The 17,935-nt window shown below is 34.1% G+C and overlaps 1 protein-coding gene across 2 annotated transcripts; it reads right to left on the reverse strand.

The window, feature by feature from the left end:
* Positions 1 to 3,022: 3,022 nt before the first annotated feature.
* LOC114733133 (uncharacterized) lies at positions 3,023 to 16,069 on the reverse strand. 2 transcript variants are annotated; one of them, XM_028920538.1, is made up of 14 exons: positions 15,661 to 16,069; positions 13,672 to 13,762; positions 13,197 to 13,281; positions 13,029 to 13,098; positions 11,756 to 11,825; positions 10,983 to 11,052; positions 6,366 to 6,411; positions 6,005 to 6,272; positions 5,709 to 5,914; positions 5,505 to 5,579; positions 5,032 to 5,092; positions 4,753 to 4,833; positions 3,855 to 3,934; positions 3,023 to 3,578 (listed from the first exon to the last, which is right to left on the reverse strand). In XM_028920538.1, the coding sequence occupies exons 1-14, from the start codon at positions 15,795 to 15,797 to the stop codon at positions 3,500 to 3,502; spliced, it is 1,419 nt and encodes a 472-aa protein (XP_028776371.1). In that variant the 5' UTR covers positions 15,798 to 16,069; the 3' UTR covers positions 3,023 to 3,499. The 2 variants fall into 2 exon arrangements, 1 of the variants encoding a protein (XP_028776371.1); XR_003739054.1 differs by lacking the exons at positions 3,023 to 3,578; positions 5,032 to 5,092.
* Between the last annotated feature and the right edge of the window lie 1,866 nt (positions 16,070 to 17,935).

Here is a 17,935-nt window from a genome sequence, read left to right on the forward strand (position 1 = left end):
AACTCAAAAGTAGTATTATTAAACCAAACCCGAGAAGCACATTTAATTTATACATATATATATAATCTCATATGATAAGATGAATAAATATTGTGTGTCTTTAGTAACAAAAAGATATTGATAACATATGATATGACTGTGAGGCGTGGCGAATATAATATAGATGAGGCAATGAAGAGTTGGTAGGAATTATTAGAGATATAAAGAAATAAGGTGGGTGTTATGATGCTTTGTGTACTTTAGTGAGAGTTCATCGGCCACTGTTAGTTATAAAGCACTATATATGGTAGAAGAATGGTAGAAGTACCATTATTGTAAAACTGACGGATATTATAATTCATTCTTTTATACATTAAATGTAGACATTTAATCCAGTGCAGATTTGAATTAAATCCAACCCTTTGTTGGTGGGCTTGATGCTTTTGTATTTGAATTATTTTTGTTAAATGAAATAATTTGAGCAAAGTAACAAATTGGATTTAGCAGAATAGACTAATTCTTCGCAATACAATGTAATTTGGTTATTTGTATATTTGATTGATTTTGCTTATTAGTGATTTTATCACCGATGAAGTTTGAGCTACTAACACGGGTCTTGTTAAATGATTTGACCTGTAATAATTCATTTTCTTGATGACAAAGAAAAGTGTAACCAAATGAAAATGGGATTTTTTTTTTTTTTAAAGGAAGATGGATGAGGATGACTGGTTCATTCTGTCCAACTCATTTCTTTTTGGTTGGTTAAAACCCCCAAACAAAAAACAAAAAAAATCACAAGTCAGGATTCTGGAAGAGATTCTACTTCGACAATAAAATACGATCCCATATGCTGGGAAAGAGGTTCTGTTGTGATCATAAATGAAAATGTCAGAATCCTCACATGACATCATATTGATTCCACACACATATATAATTCAATTTATGATGCATTATAAGGAAAATTATAGAAGAATTTCCCGTTAAAAAGTTTTATTAATAAAAAGAATCTGATAACTTTCTATACAAAAAAAAAAGTCTGATAATTTGCACATTTTTTATAAACAAGATACAATGCTTTGATTTAGATCGACCTCACCAAGAAAATTTTTAATGAGCGATTTTTTAATAATTTTTCGTAATTATATTGTTTACGTATAAAAAAAATAGAACCCATTTTACCAATTTGGTGGCATAACAAATGAAACAAATAATATTTTAATAAAACTTAGAGATATAATTATCTTTTCTTAACGACGCAAAGTTAGAATAATTATTATTATGGTAATTTATAAATAATGTCACTTATTTCAAAATTTTAATTTTGCAGTGATATTGATTTGAATTTTGATATTTATTGAAAAAAAAACTTAAAAGTTCCGCTACACTCTGATAATTGTTTTGAATAATTTTTTTTGATAGAAATAACTCTGTTGAATAATAAGCACCCGCCTGTATAGTTTTTTTTCCCCACCAGAACCTGCCCGTATAGCTAAAAACACTATCATAGACGTAAGATTTTTTTTTTTTGAAGTTATGTGTATATGTAGTTTTGAAAAGTTCAAGAATGTAAACTTAATTTATGGTTAGACCTTAGAATAGATTTTAAAAGTTATACTCTCCAGTCCCAAATATAAGACCCTTATAATAGTATATATAAGAGTCTTATATTTAGAATCGGAGGAGTATTAGATTTTGGCATGTTCAAACTTAAATATAAGAAAAGCCTTGTTCACAGTTCATTGAGGCTAGTTTTACAGGGAAGGCGACACGTGAACAGCAAAGGAGAAAAAACACTGCAAGAAGGAGATGATATCTTGATGAATGGTATTGGCATTCAAGTCTTTGAAATTATTGAGTAAAAAGATTTCCTTTGAAAAGGCAGAAGATTGGAGATTTCCGATCTATCTCTTTCTGCTTAGAATTGCGGGGAGGCATTTTAACAACAAATGGTTGTTGGCAGCATGTTGCTTCTGATAAGCTTTGTGCTGATAGGTGGAAACGTGCCATTTAACAAAGGAGAAACCAAACCTACGCTACGACCTAACCTAACCAACCTACTCAACTGTTTGAAAAGAGTGCCTTTTTATTATTATTATTATTATTTTAAGACCAGGATCCATTCTGTGGACCTCATTCCAAGACTGACGTTCAATTTTCAAAAACAAGGGGTTGAAAAAAATGATTAAATGTAATATAGCATTCCAAGACAACTTTCTGAAAGGATTCTCAGATTCCTTCTTTGAATTTTCACTCCTAATTCTTGTTACAATTTTTTTTTATTCTAATTGTTCATGCAGACATTTTATATATATTTTTTCACATAGCCTCAAATGGGGTTTGCAAACTGCTCTATGTTTTTCTTTTTAAACTAACTTATTTTATTTGCTCATTCACACCTCAACACTCATATTTAGAAGTCGTGAACTTTATTATGTTTCTTCTAAATTTGCCTAATTTTTGTTCAAAATCATTTTGTTTTACTTGTTTACTCATACTTAGATACTTTCATCTGTCAGGTTACATACATTTTTCTTTGCATTATATGTTTACATAAAGTCAATGTTCAAACCCTCTTGACTATCACTTGGTCAAAAAAAAAAAAAACCTCTCGACTATCTTGTTTGGAAAAAATTCGTCAATGGCTAGAGCTTTAACTAGCAGCCATCAAAGGTTGGAGGTCCGGCACTTCAGCAGTGGTTGATCTTTTTTCTTTTTTTGAAAAAAAAGAGGTATTATTTCAAGCGTGAGTCTAATGTCCGAACAAGCAAACTGCAGTTCCCAGGGAACCATTCAGGCATGAGAAAGGGCATGTGAGAACTCTTACCTGGTTTTATATACAACGGAATGGACACTGGAGCTGACAAAAAATGGCTGACTAAGAAGCAAATGCAATGTTTCACAAAGTGCCACCATCTGAGCGTGCAATTAACAGTGTGAAATTTATAATCCACTACATGTACCTCCTCCCCAGAGTATGTTTCTGGATATTAGACGAAATGCGAAAACCCAAATTAGGTTAATCCCTCAAAAAAGAAAAAGGTTGTTTCTCTTGGAAGTTGAGAACTTGTATTAATTTGAAAGCCACACTGAGAATCCAAGCTCGGGTGCCTTTGAGTAATGATAGTGACTTAAAAACGATGATAAGCGATATGAGCCTCACAGGCGAACCAGGAATGCCTTTGAACATTGGCAAATAAAAAGGGCTCTACATGGCTTACATCATTAACTTGCCAACTCTATTTTCCATACTAAAAATCAAGATGACACCGTACGAGTTAGCACTGAAAATGGTGAAGTTTTCCACACCATTTATGAAAGCGACTGCAAGAAACAGACTTTACAGAGGATAAAAAGTTAAAGACTTCTAACTCTGGGAAGCTATACACAGCTGTTGATACTGAACAAACCTATGAGCAGAGAAACCAGCATCCGTAGTCTCTGTGCTTGCCTCATCTAAAAACAAAAGCAAGACTGCGTATGTGAGACAGCTACATCGCTTCAATCAGTGTGCGTATTGAATCTATACATCATATACAGGCATTCGTTCTTCAATGGAGACACGGCAGATAGGGCACCTCTTGCACTTTTCACCACATGTGCTGTTATCCACATTTAAGGTTGTCAAAAGTGGATGAGAAAGTAGTTCAAAATTATAAGAAATTCTTTGTTATATATATCAGCTGGCTTTGAAAAGAACCCATTAAAACTTACGAGACTGGACATTTCAAAGATGGGATCTGCTGAAATATCCATTTTTATGAGCTTTTACCGACTAGTACAACCAGATTGATATGCGCAGGGTTCTTACCCAACATTGTTTGTGTTAAATGGCTAGTAACAGAATATAGAGCAATGGCAGGGCTTAGGGTGCTTACTTGCAAAGAATGTGATGCCTGCATGGAAGCAGGACGACATTGATCTGATCTTCAAAGCAAACTCTACACAGGATCCTTTCCTGAAAAATTCGTCAATCCTTTAGTTAACAGTCAATTATATACCTCAAGTCATATGTAAGGCAGTTTAATTTTTTTTGAAAATATAATTATAATAATACAGCTTGTGCATGAGTTTATGCATCACTTGAGATAGTAAACGTGTGCCAGAGCATGCATAATGCAAATTAGCTGATGGTATCTGGACTTTGTGGGGGTAGCAGCCTCCCAGTGCGAAAATGATTGTGGGGTATCAGTCCACTGAAGCATAAATCCTGGACTATTCCTTGCCATGAAAGAATCAGAATACAGAATTTTCTTTAACATTTTATGTCATTCTGAAATCGACTGAAAACCACCAATATAAAGTGGGGAAACGTTTAAAAAAAAAAAAGGAGAAAAGAAAGTTACGGGAAACAATTTTATATATTTTTGTAAGGTAATCAGACGATAGCCCCAACTTGATATATTTTTGTAAGGTAATGAGACGATAGCCCCAACTTGAAAATTCAATCAAAAGCAGTTCAGTTACACAATGAAAATCACTTATTACCCCACGACAGACAACAAAATTGACCCAGTTAAATCATATGAAAGTTCTAAAATGCTAGATCCTGATCAGTTCGAACCTTAAATTATATTTTTAACATTATCCCGAGGACCAGAGTTTTGGCACAAAAAATTGAGGAACAAAGATGGCATATCAGGTCTCTACTCCCTAGTCCCTGCTTAAATGATAATGAAGAAAAAGGGCCCTTGAGAAAACAACTAATAATATACTTATGCGACTGATTAACAAATTTAAATGCAGAAGAGAAGTAATCAAGGTTTGGAACATTACGTTTTGGAGTCTTTCATACTCCTGCTGGCTAAATTTTGTAATCTCTGACTGCTCACCTAGGGCAGCTTGTAGTTTCCAGATCTGGGAGTTATAAGAATTGAGATTACTTATGTGTGACTAAGGTTCACATCAAATAGACAGGCTTAAATAAATACTAGAATGGGGGGAAAAAAAAGAGAAAAAAAGACGCAAGGAATAATGCGATGGCTGCATATTTTGATACAATAAAAGTTTTTTTTTTTTTTTTTTGGGGTTTTGGGGGGGCATGAAGGTCTTTACCTCCTCAACAAGATCCGCTTTAGGCATTTTCTTCACCATATCAGGGGAGAAAGTATTATACCTAAATGGTAAAACAAATAACATTCATATACAGTGAAGGTAACTTGGATCAATATTCCATGTTCCAGCTAACGAGAGAAACAGCGTAGGCACAACTGCTAGTGTCACAGTAGTTACTCAAAAGCACAGACCGGGTAATGAAAAGCTTAAAGCAAGTTTCAGTCCAATTGCAGGCACTAGTTGACCATCGAAATAAGCCAAGTGGAATATGTTCTCAACAATTACTTTGCATTTTGAAAGAGCATAACCAAAAAGAAAACTTTGACTATAGAAGGGAAAGTGTTGCTCTGTTCAATACGTCCAAGACAAGGATTTGAAAGTGATCATTACGTTTCCAAATTAGGTTTTTAAGCAAAGGAAAACAATAGTCCAAAAACTGACTTCTGCCAAATGTGCTTTAAAGGAAAACTGACCCTGAACCCCCATCGCAATAAAGCCTGGCTTGTTCCTCTCGGCTTCCTTCATCTATTGACCACCAGCCCAGGAGCCTGTTAATGCAGAAAATGCAAGCAATAAAATATTTCTGTCGCAATTGAATAATATCAGTTTTACTGGCTCAGCAAATAAATTATCAAAGACAAATTTTGATTTCATGGCAAACAGGAATAAACTAATACCTTGAGCCATGGTGCAAGAATCCAAAACAATCACGGGCTTTTAGTGCTACATCAGAGTATCTTCCAGGAACATCTCCACTGTAAACTAAGAGAACTAATTTCTCCACTAATCTATAAGCCGCAAATAAAACCCCAGCTCCTTGCAACAGAAAAAGGGGAGAAAAGACAACAGCACTCGACATGGTTCTGGCAGCAGGTGGCGTTCCCTAAAACAACACGAGGGAGAAACACTCAAGAAATTTGGAAAAACAAATTTTCTGAAAACATCAATAGGCCCTGATCAAAATATATTATACCTCCAAATGCATAAATAGCAGAATTTGAAAAGCTATGAATGGAATCTTCATGATATGCCCACCAATGTCCTGTAGACTGCATAGGCTACTTTGCTGCCTCTCTTCATCCGTAGGAACCACCAAACCTCTATCCCAGTCCAGGTATCTTATAGTAAATGATGATGAAAGTGATGATGAGCTAGGATCTGCTGTGTCAATGTAACATTTTCCATGAATTGTTGGATTGTACCACTTTGTACAAACAAGAAAGGCAAAGCACTCTGCAATGCTGCAAAAGGATACAGGCTTTTCAGGAAGGTCAAAGACACAAGATGAACGACCAGATACAACCAGTATATCAGAAATGTAAATTATGTTATACCCAAAGTTAATAAATAAGTCCCACCAGCCCAGAGCAGCAACATCACCTGCAGATGATTGAAAGGATATTAGCAAGAATATGATAGGCGTGCATTCAACTACTCATCAGATAGTGATTAATATAAAGAATGTGATTACAGTAACACAACTCAGCAAGTAATCTTAACACCATGAAAACAGATGTAGATAGTGCAGCTAAAAGGATGTTTAAAAACGTTTACTATAACTCCTCACCCTGATTGATTCATTACGCTCAAAAAGGAAGAAACAGCCCGCACCCCATATATTCGATTAATATTCTCCATTTGAAGTGGACAAGCAACACATTGAAATAATCGGTCTTGTCTGGGAAAATTACAATGTAGGAATTCTTGGTAAATATATGCCCAGATTAAAAAATTAAATAATTTGCTAACTACATGCAAAAACTTATTAAAAGGTTATCCATATGTTGACTTTAATTAACCTGCTAATCTAGGTTGTCTCTAAACCAGAAGTATATTCTACAAAATTATAGTTTTCTCTGTTTTTTGCGTTTCAGTAGGTTGAAACATTATTTTCTTGCTTAAGCAGAGAAGTTCATCCAGAAAAAGTTATGGCACCTCATCCCTCTTTAAAATTTCACCAAAAGCTTACACAATTACCCGCACAATATTCCAAAGGTCAAGACATATTAAACACTAAATTTATAGACAAAATGGAGAGGACAGGAAACATTTCTAAGCAACAAAAAGTAAATGGTTTACATTTTTGTAATTCACAACTAGGCCTGCACTTATTAGACCCTAAGGCCCTCTTTAGTATGAGGTACTGAAAGGGTTAGGATTGGCATTAGCATTAGCATAGCTCATTTTAACATTTTTGGTATCAGGCACCAAGTAATACCCCTTTCGGTCCTAAATATAACACTAATTTTGTAATGTAATTTACACTGCTATACTACAGAATAGATCTTATATTTAAGACCATAACAATACTTGGGATTGCCCAATCCCATCTAGATGAGATTGAGCAATATCACCTGCCCCATGGTATTGAAAAATCAATCTTGGGCTGATATTTTTCATGACCAAAATACCCATGCCCCTCATATCTTCTCATTAACGAAGCCATCATTGTCAGCTCCATCTGTTCTTTTGTCTCTAGTGCACTGTCCATCATCTCCTCTCTCCTCCACATCATCCCTCCGTTATCTCCAACCTCCCTTTCCCCACCATGCCATCCTTCACTCTCCATTGTGCATCCACAAAGGGAGATATGTCTTAATCTATAGCAAAACTATCCCTATCTATTCTCATCCACACCTTCCATTATTTATCTTCTTCCACGACGACCTCCATCAGCAACGACAATATATTCCTCATTCTCATACCCCTAAGCTTTAAGTCATCCCTCCCTCGTCTTCTCCCTTCTTCCCCTTCTTCTAGATCTTCTCTCTCTGACTAATCTAATTCGATGTTGCGGAAAATAAAGCAATCATTTACATCTCGGCCATAGTTGCAGGGAGAGCCTGCAATATTATGAAGTGGAAACTCTTGAACATACTATGTTACTTCTATAGTTTTACTTGTTAGTTAAATAAATTAAAGAGAAAAGCTTGTCTCAAAAACAGCTCGAATTCCAAAACAATGACGAGAAAAGGTTTTACAGTTCCGTGACTTGGCTTTAAAAGAAAACAAACAAAACTTCTAGTAGTTTGCCTTTTTCATTTGGATCTTAAAAAGCAAGATGGAAAATATACTAAAGCTAGTGGGAGTTCAGTAGGCATGTCTTCATATGGAGAAGAGGATCAAATGAAAATTGAGATGTTGGTGAGAAGGGGTTGTGAAAAACAGGGATAGGAGCGGTGACGGGCTGAGTTGCAAGTTTTTTATTTTTTATCTTTTAATTTAATAGTAAGGATATTATAGTCTTTTTATAATTTATACCTGATTTTAAAATAAAATTAATGTGAACATCCTAGGTAAATATTACTGCTTACCAAACATAATTTTAAAGCATCAATCCCACTCCCACTCCCATTTCCAAGTCCAATCTCAATCTCATTCCCAATCCCTTAAAATTCAAAGCTGCATACCAAACAGGGCCTAAATGCATTGTTCAATCATGCAGCATTGCTTTAACTGCTTGACAAGAAACAAAGATTTCATGGATACTGAAAAGCACAGGTTATATCATGATTCAGCTATCAACTGATGTTCGGAATGTCTATTTGCTGGAGGTCAAGAATCTCAAATGTCCCCAATACGTTCAATCTACGACAAAAATAACTGATCATGAACTGTTTAATCTTCTCACATCACCATCCCCTTTTATGTTCATTTTTTTCAACGAATAATATATAGATCCAGAAGTAGATCCAAAATGAAATTTTTTTAGGTATCAAAATATGAAGAAAAAGGCCTTTAAGAAAAGTCTAATGTTTTAAAGAGAGGAAGACGGAATATTTTAAAAAAAAAGCGATGTCCCCAAATAGAAGTTTATCTTGCTCTCTGCTTATACGCCACAGAACTATATCTGAAGTAGATCTATCATCATGGAACCAACCCAATCGTATTTGATTAGACTTCAAGTCCACTTTGTATTTTTCTTTAAGTAGCTTCACTTATCAAGGATAATTTTGAAATACCTTAGGATTCACAACAATATTTTCAAGCATTTCTCATTTGGTTTGCTCATGAATTTTGCTCACCACAGTAACTGGAAAACTAATATCAAGTCTAGCGTGAGATAAATTAATCTGTTTACAAGTCTTTGATGCTTTCTGATGCCAACAGGAGCACTCTCACAAAAACCAATCAAATAAGATAACATTAAAATCCCTCCCCTCCCTTCCCTTCCCTTCTGTTGAACCAAGTGAAGCCTTGGTGATTATGAAGATAGGAATTTTTTCAGATGCTTGGAAAGTTTATATACTTCGTATTGGAGAGCAGTAGCATTGTTTTTGCACAAGTGAGGATACAAAACTTCGAAAACTGAAAGTTAGGGTGCCCTAATCTGTTAGTTTCACTACATGATTTCACTAAGAGTAGCATTGCTAGCAATATAGAATTTCCCTCCATTCTTTAAGTTCTTACGTTGAAATATAGCAAATGAGCTTGCTTAGTTTTGCATGATATTATCATCATCTAAATCCTGAAAGCTATAGACAAGAAGATAAAACTTAGCAACGCAATTAAGATACTTAAAGAGCTTTAGTAGACAACTGAAGTTAAGTTCGGCGCAACAGACATTTTTCAAGGCCAACTCTTCGCACCGCTTTGATGCCCCAATCACTATACCAGCCACCATAGACAAGGCATCATAAGAAATTTTAACCAGATTTTTGTACTAAGAAATCGTGAAGTGAGGCATTACCCTTCATGTGACATGTTGCTCCTTAGTCAACTATTAAGAAGGTGATGTTTTAAACTTAGGAGTAAAGAGTAGTATAAAATTTAACTAGTTGCATTGCATCCTCAAATCCTATCACACTATCCAAGGAAAAACTAGTTTGAAATAATATGAATTCTAACGGAAACCTTACTAGCTTGACAGAGGGAAAGTCATAGAGTGACCTTAAGAAGGACAACTAGGACCACAAATCAACAGAGATTATTTGAGTCAAGCTGCTCTAGGAAAAAACGAAGTACAGCACAAGACAGGCTCTCTGAGTGAAGCTGGGGCAGTCAACCCAACTCAGCTTGAGCTAAAGGCTAGCTGGCATGCTGATATCTGTGAAGAGAAGAGTGCTGCCCCATGAGACAAGCACTTTTCACACTTTGTAGACATCTCTTGTTTTAAAGGGCTAGGCTCTGTCTATCCAAAGCTTCAGTATTATAGGGCCTTGGCCGAAAATCAGTGGTGGATCAGCCATTGATTTGATACAGTGAAAAATGAAAATTATAAAGTATTTGAATGCCTGTTCATTCATGTGGGAGAGGAACACATAAATATGAAAAGATGGCAACAAGACCATCCAATCCCACATAATCAGTGATAATAATTTGAAGTAAGAGAACATAAAAACAAAACAGTAAGACCGAATGAGCTAAATAAGAAATTAAGATCATTGGCAAATCTTTTGGGAAAAAAACAATCAAAATTTTAAATGAAGCTGTAGTAAATAAAAGCATGGGATTTAAAACAATACATGAGAGTACGCTTGATTTAACAGTGGAATGGAAAGATATTTAAATTTTTATAAAATATTTGTTCTCCAGATTTAGATTTATCATTTTATCTTGTAAAAGGTTTTCATTTAAAATGTTACATTTTTCCGTGTTGATCTTAGATGTTGATTTGTATTGGGCTTCACACATATTGATGGATATTTCAAGGTTTGGTTATGTCTTATTTGTACCGGGCTTTACCCAAATTGAAAACTTGAACATGGAAAACTTCAACTCCCCAAAAAAGCCACATCAAACTGTCAATATAATGGGATTGAAAATTTTATGTTGGCCCTCTCCAAAACCAAACAAAATCCTGAAGGGGAGAGTACAAATTGATCACCAATCATTAATATGTAGCTCCCAGGCATCATAGGAAATAGGAATAAACAAAAATCCCGCAGTAACGGAAGCTAATTACCTAGTTAACAATTAACAAATATTATCAAGGGATGATCAAAACTTACCACATATCTTAAGAAGAGTGAACACTGTAGCAGCAATAAAGAAGACCATGGATATCGCAACCCAGAAGTGCTAGGAAACAGTAGTACACACTTAGAATCAAGATTTTGTGAAAATAAAACAAAAACAAATCACATCACACTATCAAGTAAAACATCGAAGTTCTATTTGAGGAACACAATGACATGATGCCATTGAAGAATGGGCACATGAGGTCTTTAACAACGGGTAAGAACAATCCTTTAGGAACACTGAATGAAACGTCTAAAACTAAAGTTTTGAAAAGAAAATTAAAAAAAAAAAGCTTAAAGTAATAAAGAGTAATCCTTAAATGTTAATTGATGGCTTATTTTCTCGATTCACTCCAACTATTTTATCCTTATTTTCATTTATTCTAGCGAGATCCTTTTTGACTTACTACAAAACAAGAAACTGACTTGAGATTCTGAACAATAATGCATTTGAACAAATGTCAAGCGTCATCTAATCAAAGATAAATACATGGATTTTATCAATTTTCCATTCACTGTTTCACATAACTAATCGCTCCATAACTAGAGAATACTTGAAATGTATCAAGCAATTTTTGGGGAAAAGTTAAATATGTCATAACCACTAATCTCAATCCTTTACATGATATAACAGATACTAAAGGAAGCAATAGATAGGCAACAATTTATGTACAATCATTGAGGTATCAAATTTAGTACCAAACACAGAATTTCAAACATAGAGCCAGCCAGTTATTTAACCAAATAATGAACAACATGCTTACAGGAAGGGTTTCCCATATTGCCTCATCACTCATATTTTCATCATCTCCAGGCATTAAAGCCCTGCACATCCTATGTAAAGTGAGGAAAATCAGAGAAATGATTATTTGATTTCTTACGTCTTTACAACATAAGCAGCTAGAAATACATAGGAGACACAGTCAACAATTATGCTGGTGTAAATTCCATGAATTAAGCAAGCATATACAGAAAAAAAAAAAAAAAAAGCTATATAAAATCAGAAATAAAGGCTAGCTAAAAGGGAAATTACAGGTCTGCCTTTATTCCAAAAATAAACCACATGTTTCACATAAAATATTTGCTTAATTGTGTGCTAAATGAAATATCATATTTGAATTTGAAGTAAAAAGGGAGAAGATTAGAATCCAATTTCAACACCCCTCCTTCAAGTTGATAGCAGCTATGAGCTAAAACTGCAAATCTTCTAAGTCAATGGTCATTTTTTATAATTTGATTTCTTTACTGTCTTTTTCTTCATTTTACTTTGCTAGAGTCTCCAATTTTTTCCCCCAACTTTCTGGATCTTCCGCACCTTAAGTCCTACATTTTGGTTCTCATAATTACCACTACAGTTTCAGTTTTTTCATGCTAACAACCAATGCATTTGATCATTTAAGCCTTGTAGGAATTGACAGCATTAATAAAAATGGCACAAAGTTGTTGTTTTTCTTCTTATTACTTCCGAGTAACACGTGCAGAGGATATAAATAGGAAACTTGACCATAAGGCAGTCACTAGAATCTTGAGAAACAGAAAAATAGAAGACAGTAAATGACTTTAACGGTGGTACAAAATCAAGGGATCAAATATAGTAAGATTAATTTAGTTTAAAATAAGTAAAAAAACTCACAGGTCTCCTGAGATACTAAAGCCTAACAGCGTAGACATTTATTTATCAATAAAGCAGCAACATAAGTCCAGTATGACGGCTCTAATGGCAACTTTCAACAATAACCAATGACCATTGGACAGAGCCTCATTTCGTTTACCAGTAACTTTACACTTCTCAACTATCAAATGATGTGCCAAAAAGCAGATACCAAATTGGTGAATTACATATATAAATCATCTGATAAAACTGAATGACTCTCATGATTTTCTAGCCAGCTCCTTCATAGCAGTCCCCACTCCCCACGACCATTTCACAGGGACGGCAATAAATTGGTCAAATGATATATGCAAGTTTCCCATAATCAGAGAGTGCAACTTTCTAACAATACATATATTGATGGAGTGATAGAATTAGATAATTACCTGATGTTATCAATCAAAATTGCCACTTCAAAAGCCAATAGGGGTAAGAAGACGACCTTTAAATTTACCACTGCATCATCGAAATGCATATTAATTTAACATCTCGATGTCAGTAATAGATAGCTCAACAACATGAATGACCCTTGTGAAACAAGAAAATTCGCATACCATGACTGATCTCAAGATGTATACAAAGAAGCAGCTCAAAAGCAACAAGTAAGGGTGTTGCTACAACGGCGTGACATGGAGCCCACTGCCAATACACAAAATTTGTTCTTCAGTAACTAGTACCTATCAAAGAACCAATTTCCAATTCTCTCAAAATACTCCCTCATGTCCTTATTATAAGCTTCAAATAACTAATTTATGAATAACAAATAATTAGTTAAAAACAATAAATAGGTTAGAAATAGACTTTTTTTCCCAAATATGCCCTTGAATGAGAAAAATGATGAAAGAGAATACATGGGAAAATGCGATAAGAGAGAAATAATTTAGGGCAATATTGGGAAAAATGCATTAAATGTTAAGACAAACCCAAATTGAAGCTTATAAAATGAACCATGCCCCTTCCCAAATTTGAAGCTTATAAATAAGACTGAAAGGAGTATATGAAGATACTATCTTCCAAAAACTGTCTTACATGACGATCATGAGGCATTGAAGGAGCAGGCAAGGAAAACCTTCCTCTTGCCACAATGGAATGAAAAAGCCACAGAGGTGAAAATATGGTCCTGGCAAACGGAAACAAAAAGCAAAACATAATTACAGATGGAAAGGTGATGGCATCATTTAATTGAGTTCACCTCTCAATAAAATTTCAAGACTCAATCAGAAAATGCACCTCACTTGGACATAATAGCATCATATGTTTTCTTCATCTTCACTGGTTAATTTAAACATATAAAATGCATAAGATATGTAATAAAGTAAATATACTTGAGAATACTAATTTGACATATGTTTTCTTCATCTTCACTGGTTAATTTAAACATATAAAATGCATAGGATATGTAATAAAGTAAATATACTTGAGAATACTAATTTGACTCCACTTTTGTTTATTTATATGACCATATGATATGGTGCCACAGCTCATCCGGAAGACCAATTAAAAAAAAAAAAAAAGCAACCAGACAATCATCCATTTTGCTGAGTTAAAACTTTGACTCAAATGGACTACGCCATAACAAGCTCAAGCATCACTAACAAGACCGGTCATTTCATATTCAAAAACATCGATCATATGAACTTGCTCATGACTTGTCTATATTTTTATAAAGAAAAGTGCCAATCAGTAGGGTTTATTTGGGAATAAGGATTGGAAGGTGATGGTTAGGAGTGAGGGAGGGGAAAAATCAAATCATTTTCTGGATTGTTCAAGAGAAATGAAGCAGAATGGATCAGGATGAGTTCTCAAACTCCCTCTACCCGCCCCACATCCCAATTTGGCAATTTCTCAACCACTCAACCAAATTAAGAGTTTGGGTGGTTGTCTTTTATCTTTTCAATTGCTCTTTTACCCTCTTATCATCCAAATATTCTTTGCTTACCTTTTCTTCTATGAGATAATACTGAAAACTTAGACCTTAAACCCACCTAGCTCCATTAATAATATAGTAATTTCAAAACAGTGGAGAATAAGTTAACATCCCCTCTCCACCAAGTTCCAATCAACTGGACAGCAATACCCTCTTCCCACTATGATTTGTCCTGCCCTTTCCATGAACGAATACTCCAATCCACTCCACTAACTTTTAATCTCATGAACAAATCCTAAAAGGACCTAATTAGTTGTTCTTTTCTGGTTCTCAAAGATAAAATATCTTGCAGAAGTGAAACACTTGGCGAAGTGAATTTGTGCAAGACAATGAGGCATTACGCAGAATTCTGCTATTTGCCTTAAAAGAATTAAAAAAGCAATCAGATGATCTCATTCAATAGACAGTAAATAAGCTGAAATAAAATCAATCAATCAATCAATACCAACCAACAACAATATCAATATAAAATTATAACCTATAGCCACGGTTCATAGCAGGGCATTTCATTGCCGAACTCATCTAGAGCACAAGAGCCCATCTACTAACATCATATTTACAGAAACATCAGTAAATAAATTAGATCTAATTTTGTAAGTTGAATATCTATAATCAGTTTCAAGTTGCCTTTTAAACATTGGACTCCCGAATAATTTAAAACAAAAGACAATTGTTAATCCACTAATTGCTCAGTCAGAAAGAAATCACCATGGATCATAGAAAGAAAATCATAACATTTCAATTAATGCAGTTATGCCACAAATTACAGTACATGCGAATGGAGAAAGCTACATCTTTCACGCAAAGCTACTTGTATTCCTCACAATTAATGAGAGTTTCTTGGGAAATAAAATGCCCTCCTTGCAAGCATTTAGCCCCAAAAAAGGGAGAGGGACCCGTACAGTCAGAAACCCCTACATCCACCAAAAAGTAGGACTGGGAGAAATTTGACAAAAAGGATCCTTTTAACATCACCACGACATAGAAGTATCAATTTAATCCTTTTTCAATGTTTTCCACCTCATATTCTGCGCAACCAAACGGAATTGAAAGATACAGTGCAAAGCAGGAAAGAAAAAACAAAAACTCACCACCATGAGTAATGAACGACATGGTCAAGCTTCAGAACGAGCAGCAGTGTGAAGGAGAAGAGTAAACCATGAGCTGCAAAGGCTTGCAGAGACTTGGCCACCCTCCTCCAACTCATCATTCTCCTCCGAACCAGCATTTTCGGGAACCAATTGCAATTGCAAACAGAGAAAAAGCAAATCCCCAGGTAAAACTGAGATTCAGAAACAAACGCGTGCACCACTTTTATCTCCCTTCACCGGCTCACCCTCTCTAAAGAAAATCTGGGGAAGAATATTGTCAAAAGGATGCAAGAGGAAGGAAATTCCTCGGAGATTGCGAAGAGAAAGAGATGGGAGAGAGAGAGAGAGAGAGAGAGAGAGCAGACCGTGCTGCTGTTACGTGTACTTCAGGGAAGATTAGAGAAGCCGTTCTCTGTTCCCCCTTCCGACTTGTCATTCACGCAAACGCAATGCATTTTGCTTAATTCTGAGTTGAGCCACCTAAAATTTCCATTGGACGGAACTGCCCATCCTTTTGTTTTATATTACCACGATACTTTGGGGGGGAAAAAAATACAATTTTAAGTCTTTTTTTTATTTATTAAAAGGTCAACTTACCTGTTCATAAGTTATCAATAGCCTTAAAGAAAGATACATTTGTCCGGAAATACATTTTCTTCAATTTTGTTAAAGATTTTAGCTAATTTTTGAAAAGCGTAATCCTGAAATGCTATATTTCTTTAAAAAATTTATTTTGATGTCATCTTCTTCTTTTTTCTCAACATTATGATGTCATCTTCTAACATATTTGGCATTTATTTTGATGACATATTTTTTAAAAAGAATTTTGATGACATATTTTAATACGTACTAGCTCTTTCAATTTTCTCTTATATTGAAATTTACGAAAAAAATTAAAATCTAATTCAATTTAATAAAATCTGCCATTAATTGTTAGATGATTAGATGATATCACGATGGAATTTCAACTTCAAAAAAAATAATATATGTATAATTTTTATTATGATTTGCTTTGATTTTATGAGTTATAGGTTACTATCATTTTACTTTTGTATCAACCTACACATCTTATGCACAAAAAAATTATTCAGATATATTAATTTGAGGCTAATTAATATGTTAGGATATTTCTCAAAGAAATTATTTTGGTTCGATGAAAACAAGGATGGGTAATTTTGTACTTTCACACATGAAATTAAAGTCCTCTCATCGATCCACCAACTGAAAGGATTTTGATTCCCCTTTGGATATTTTTATTTAATCCAATTATTTCTCTGTTTTTATTATTGGTGTCCTTTTCTTTGATGTTGAAACATGAAATATCATTTCATTTATCGTTTTTCCGTTCGTTTACGTTATCATACAAAATTATATGTTTATTTCTTCATTACCGTATGGAGCTAGTTAGAGAAATTATTCAATAAATCAACCTCAAAACGAAATGATGATAACGATTATTTGCTCAAATTATAATAAAACATTCATACTACTCAGTATGGAAATAAATCTGGATAAGTTTTCCATAGAATGAATCGAGGAAGTATTGGAATGGAAATGTCCATTGGATTTTTTGGGGAAAATGACATCGAGATACTACCTCCAGTTCTTAATATAAGATCTTATTTGACTTTTATTTTGATCTTAAATATAAGACCCTAATCCATTTTGTATATCATATTTATGCATTTTTTCCAAGATAGCCTTTCTAATAATAATAGTTCTAACCAATACACTTGATTAGTAAGGATATTTTAGGAAAGACAGCACATATTTATTACAAATAACTAATTTAACTTATTTTCTTAATTTTCTCAAATTAGTCAACTAGCTCTTATAAATAGGATCCGATGTAGTATTATATATCAAAATCTGTATCGATTCCATTTAAAAAAAGCCAAAATTCTCAGTTACTTTCCTTTGAATTATAATTAGACCTATTTTTCTTTTCTTCTTTGGTTAACATAGATATCCTCTTATTAAAAACAATTTTACAGGTATTGTCGAGCATTAAAAGTGGACACATCTACCAGCGGTCCTCAAACCTTGAAATATTTATTTTTCTTTATATATCCAACCCTCTAAATTATTTTATGGTTAATTTATTTTTTAAGTGTTAAAACACCTTAATACTTTAAAGACAAATTTTTGTTAAAAATAATTTAGAAGGTTAGATGTGTCTAAAAAAATATTTTAGGATATAAAATAAATCACAAAATATTTTGCAATATTGGAAATTACAATTAGGTGGCTTTTTTTTGGTTTTGCCATGACGATT

Source organism: Neltuma alba, unplaced genomic scaffold (assembly GCF_004799145.2).
Source record: "Neltuma alba isolate B1F8T4 unplaced genomic scaffold, ASM479914v2 tig00012968_pilon, whole genome shotgun sequence".
NCBI lineage: Eukaryota > Viridiplantae > Streptophyta > Magnoliopsida > Fabales > Fabaceae > Neltuma > Neltuma alba.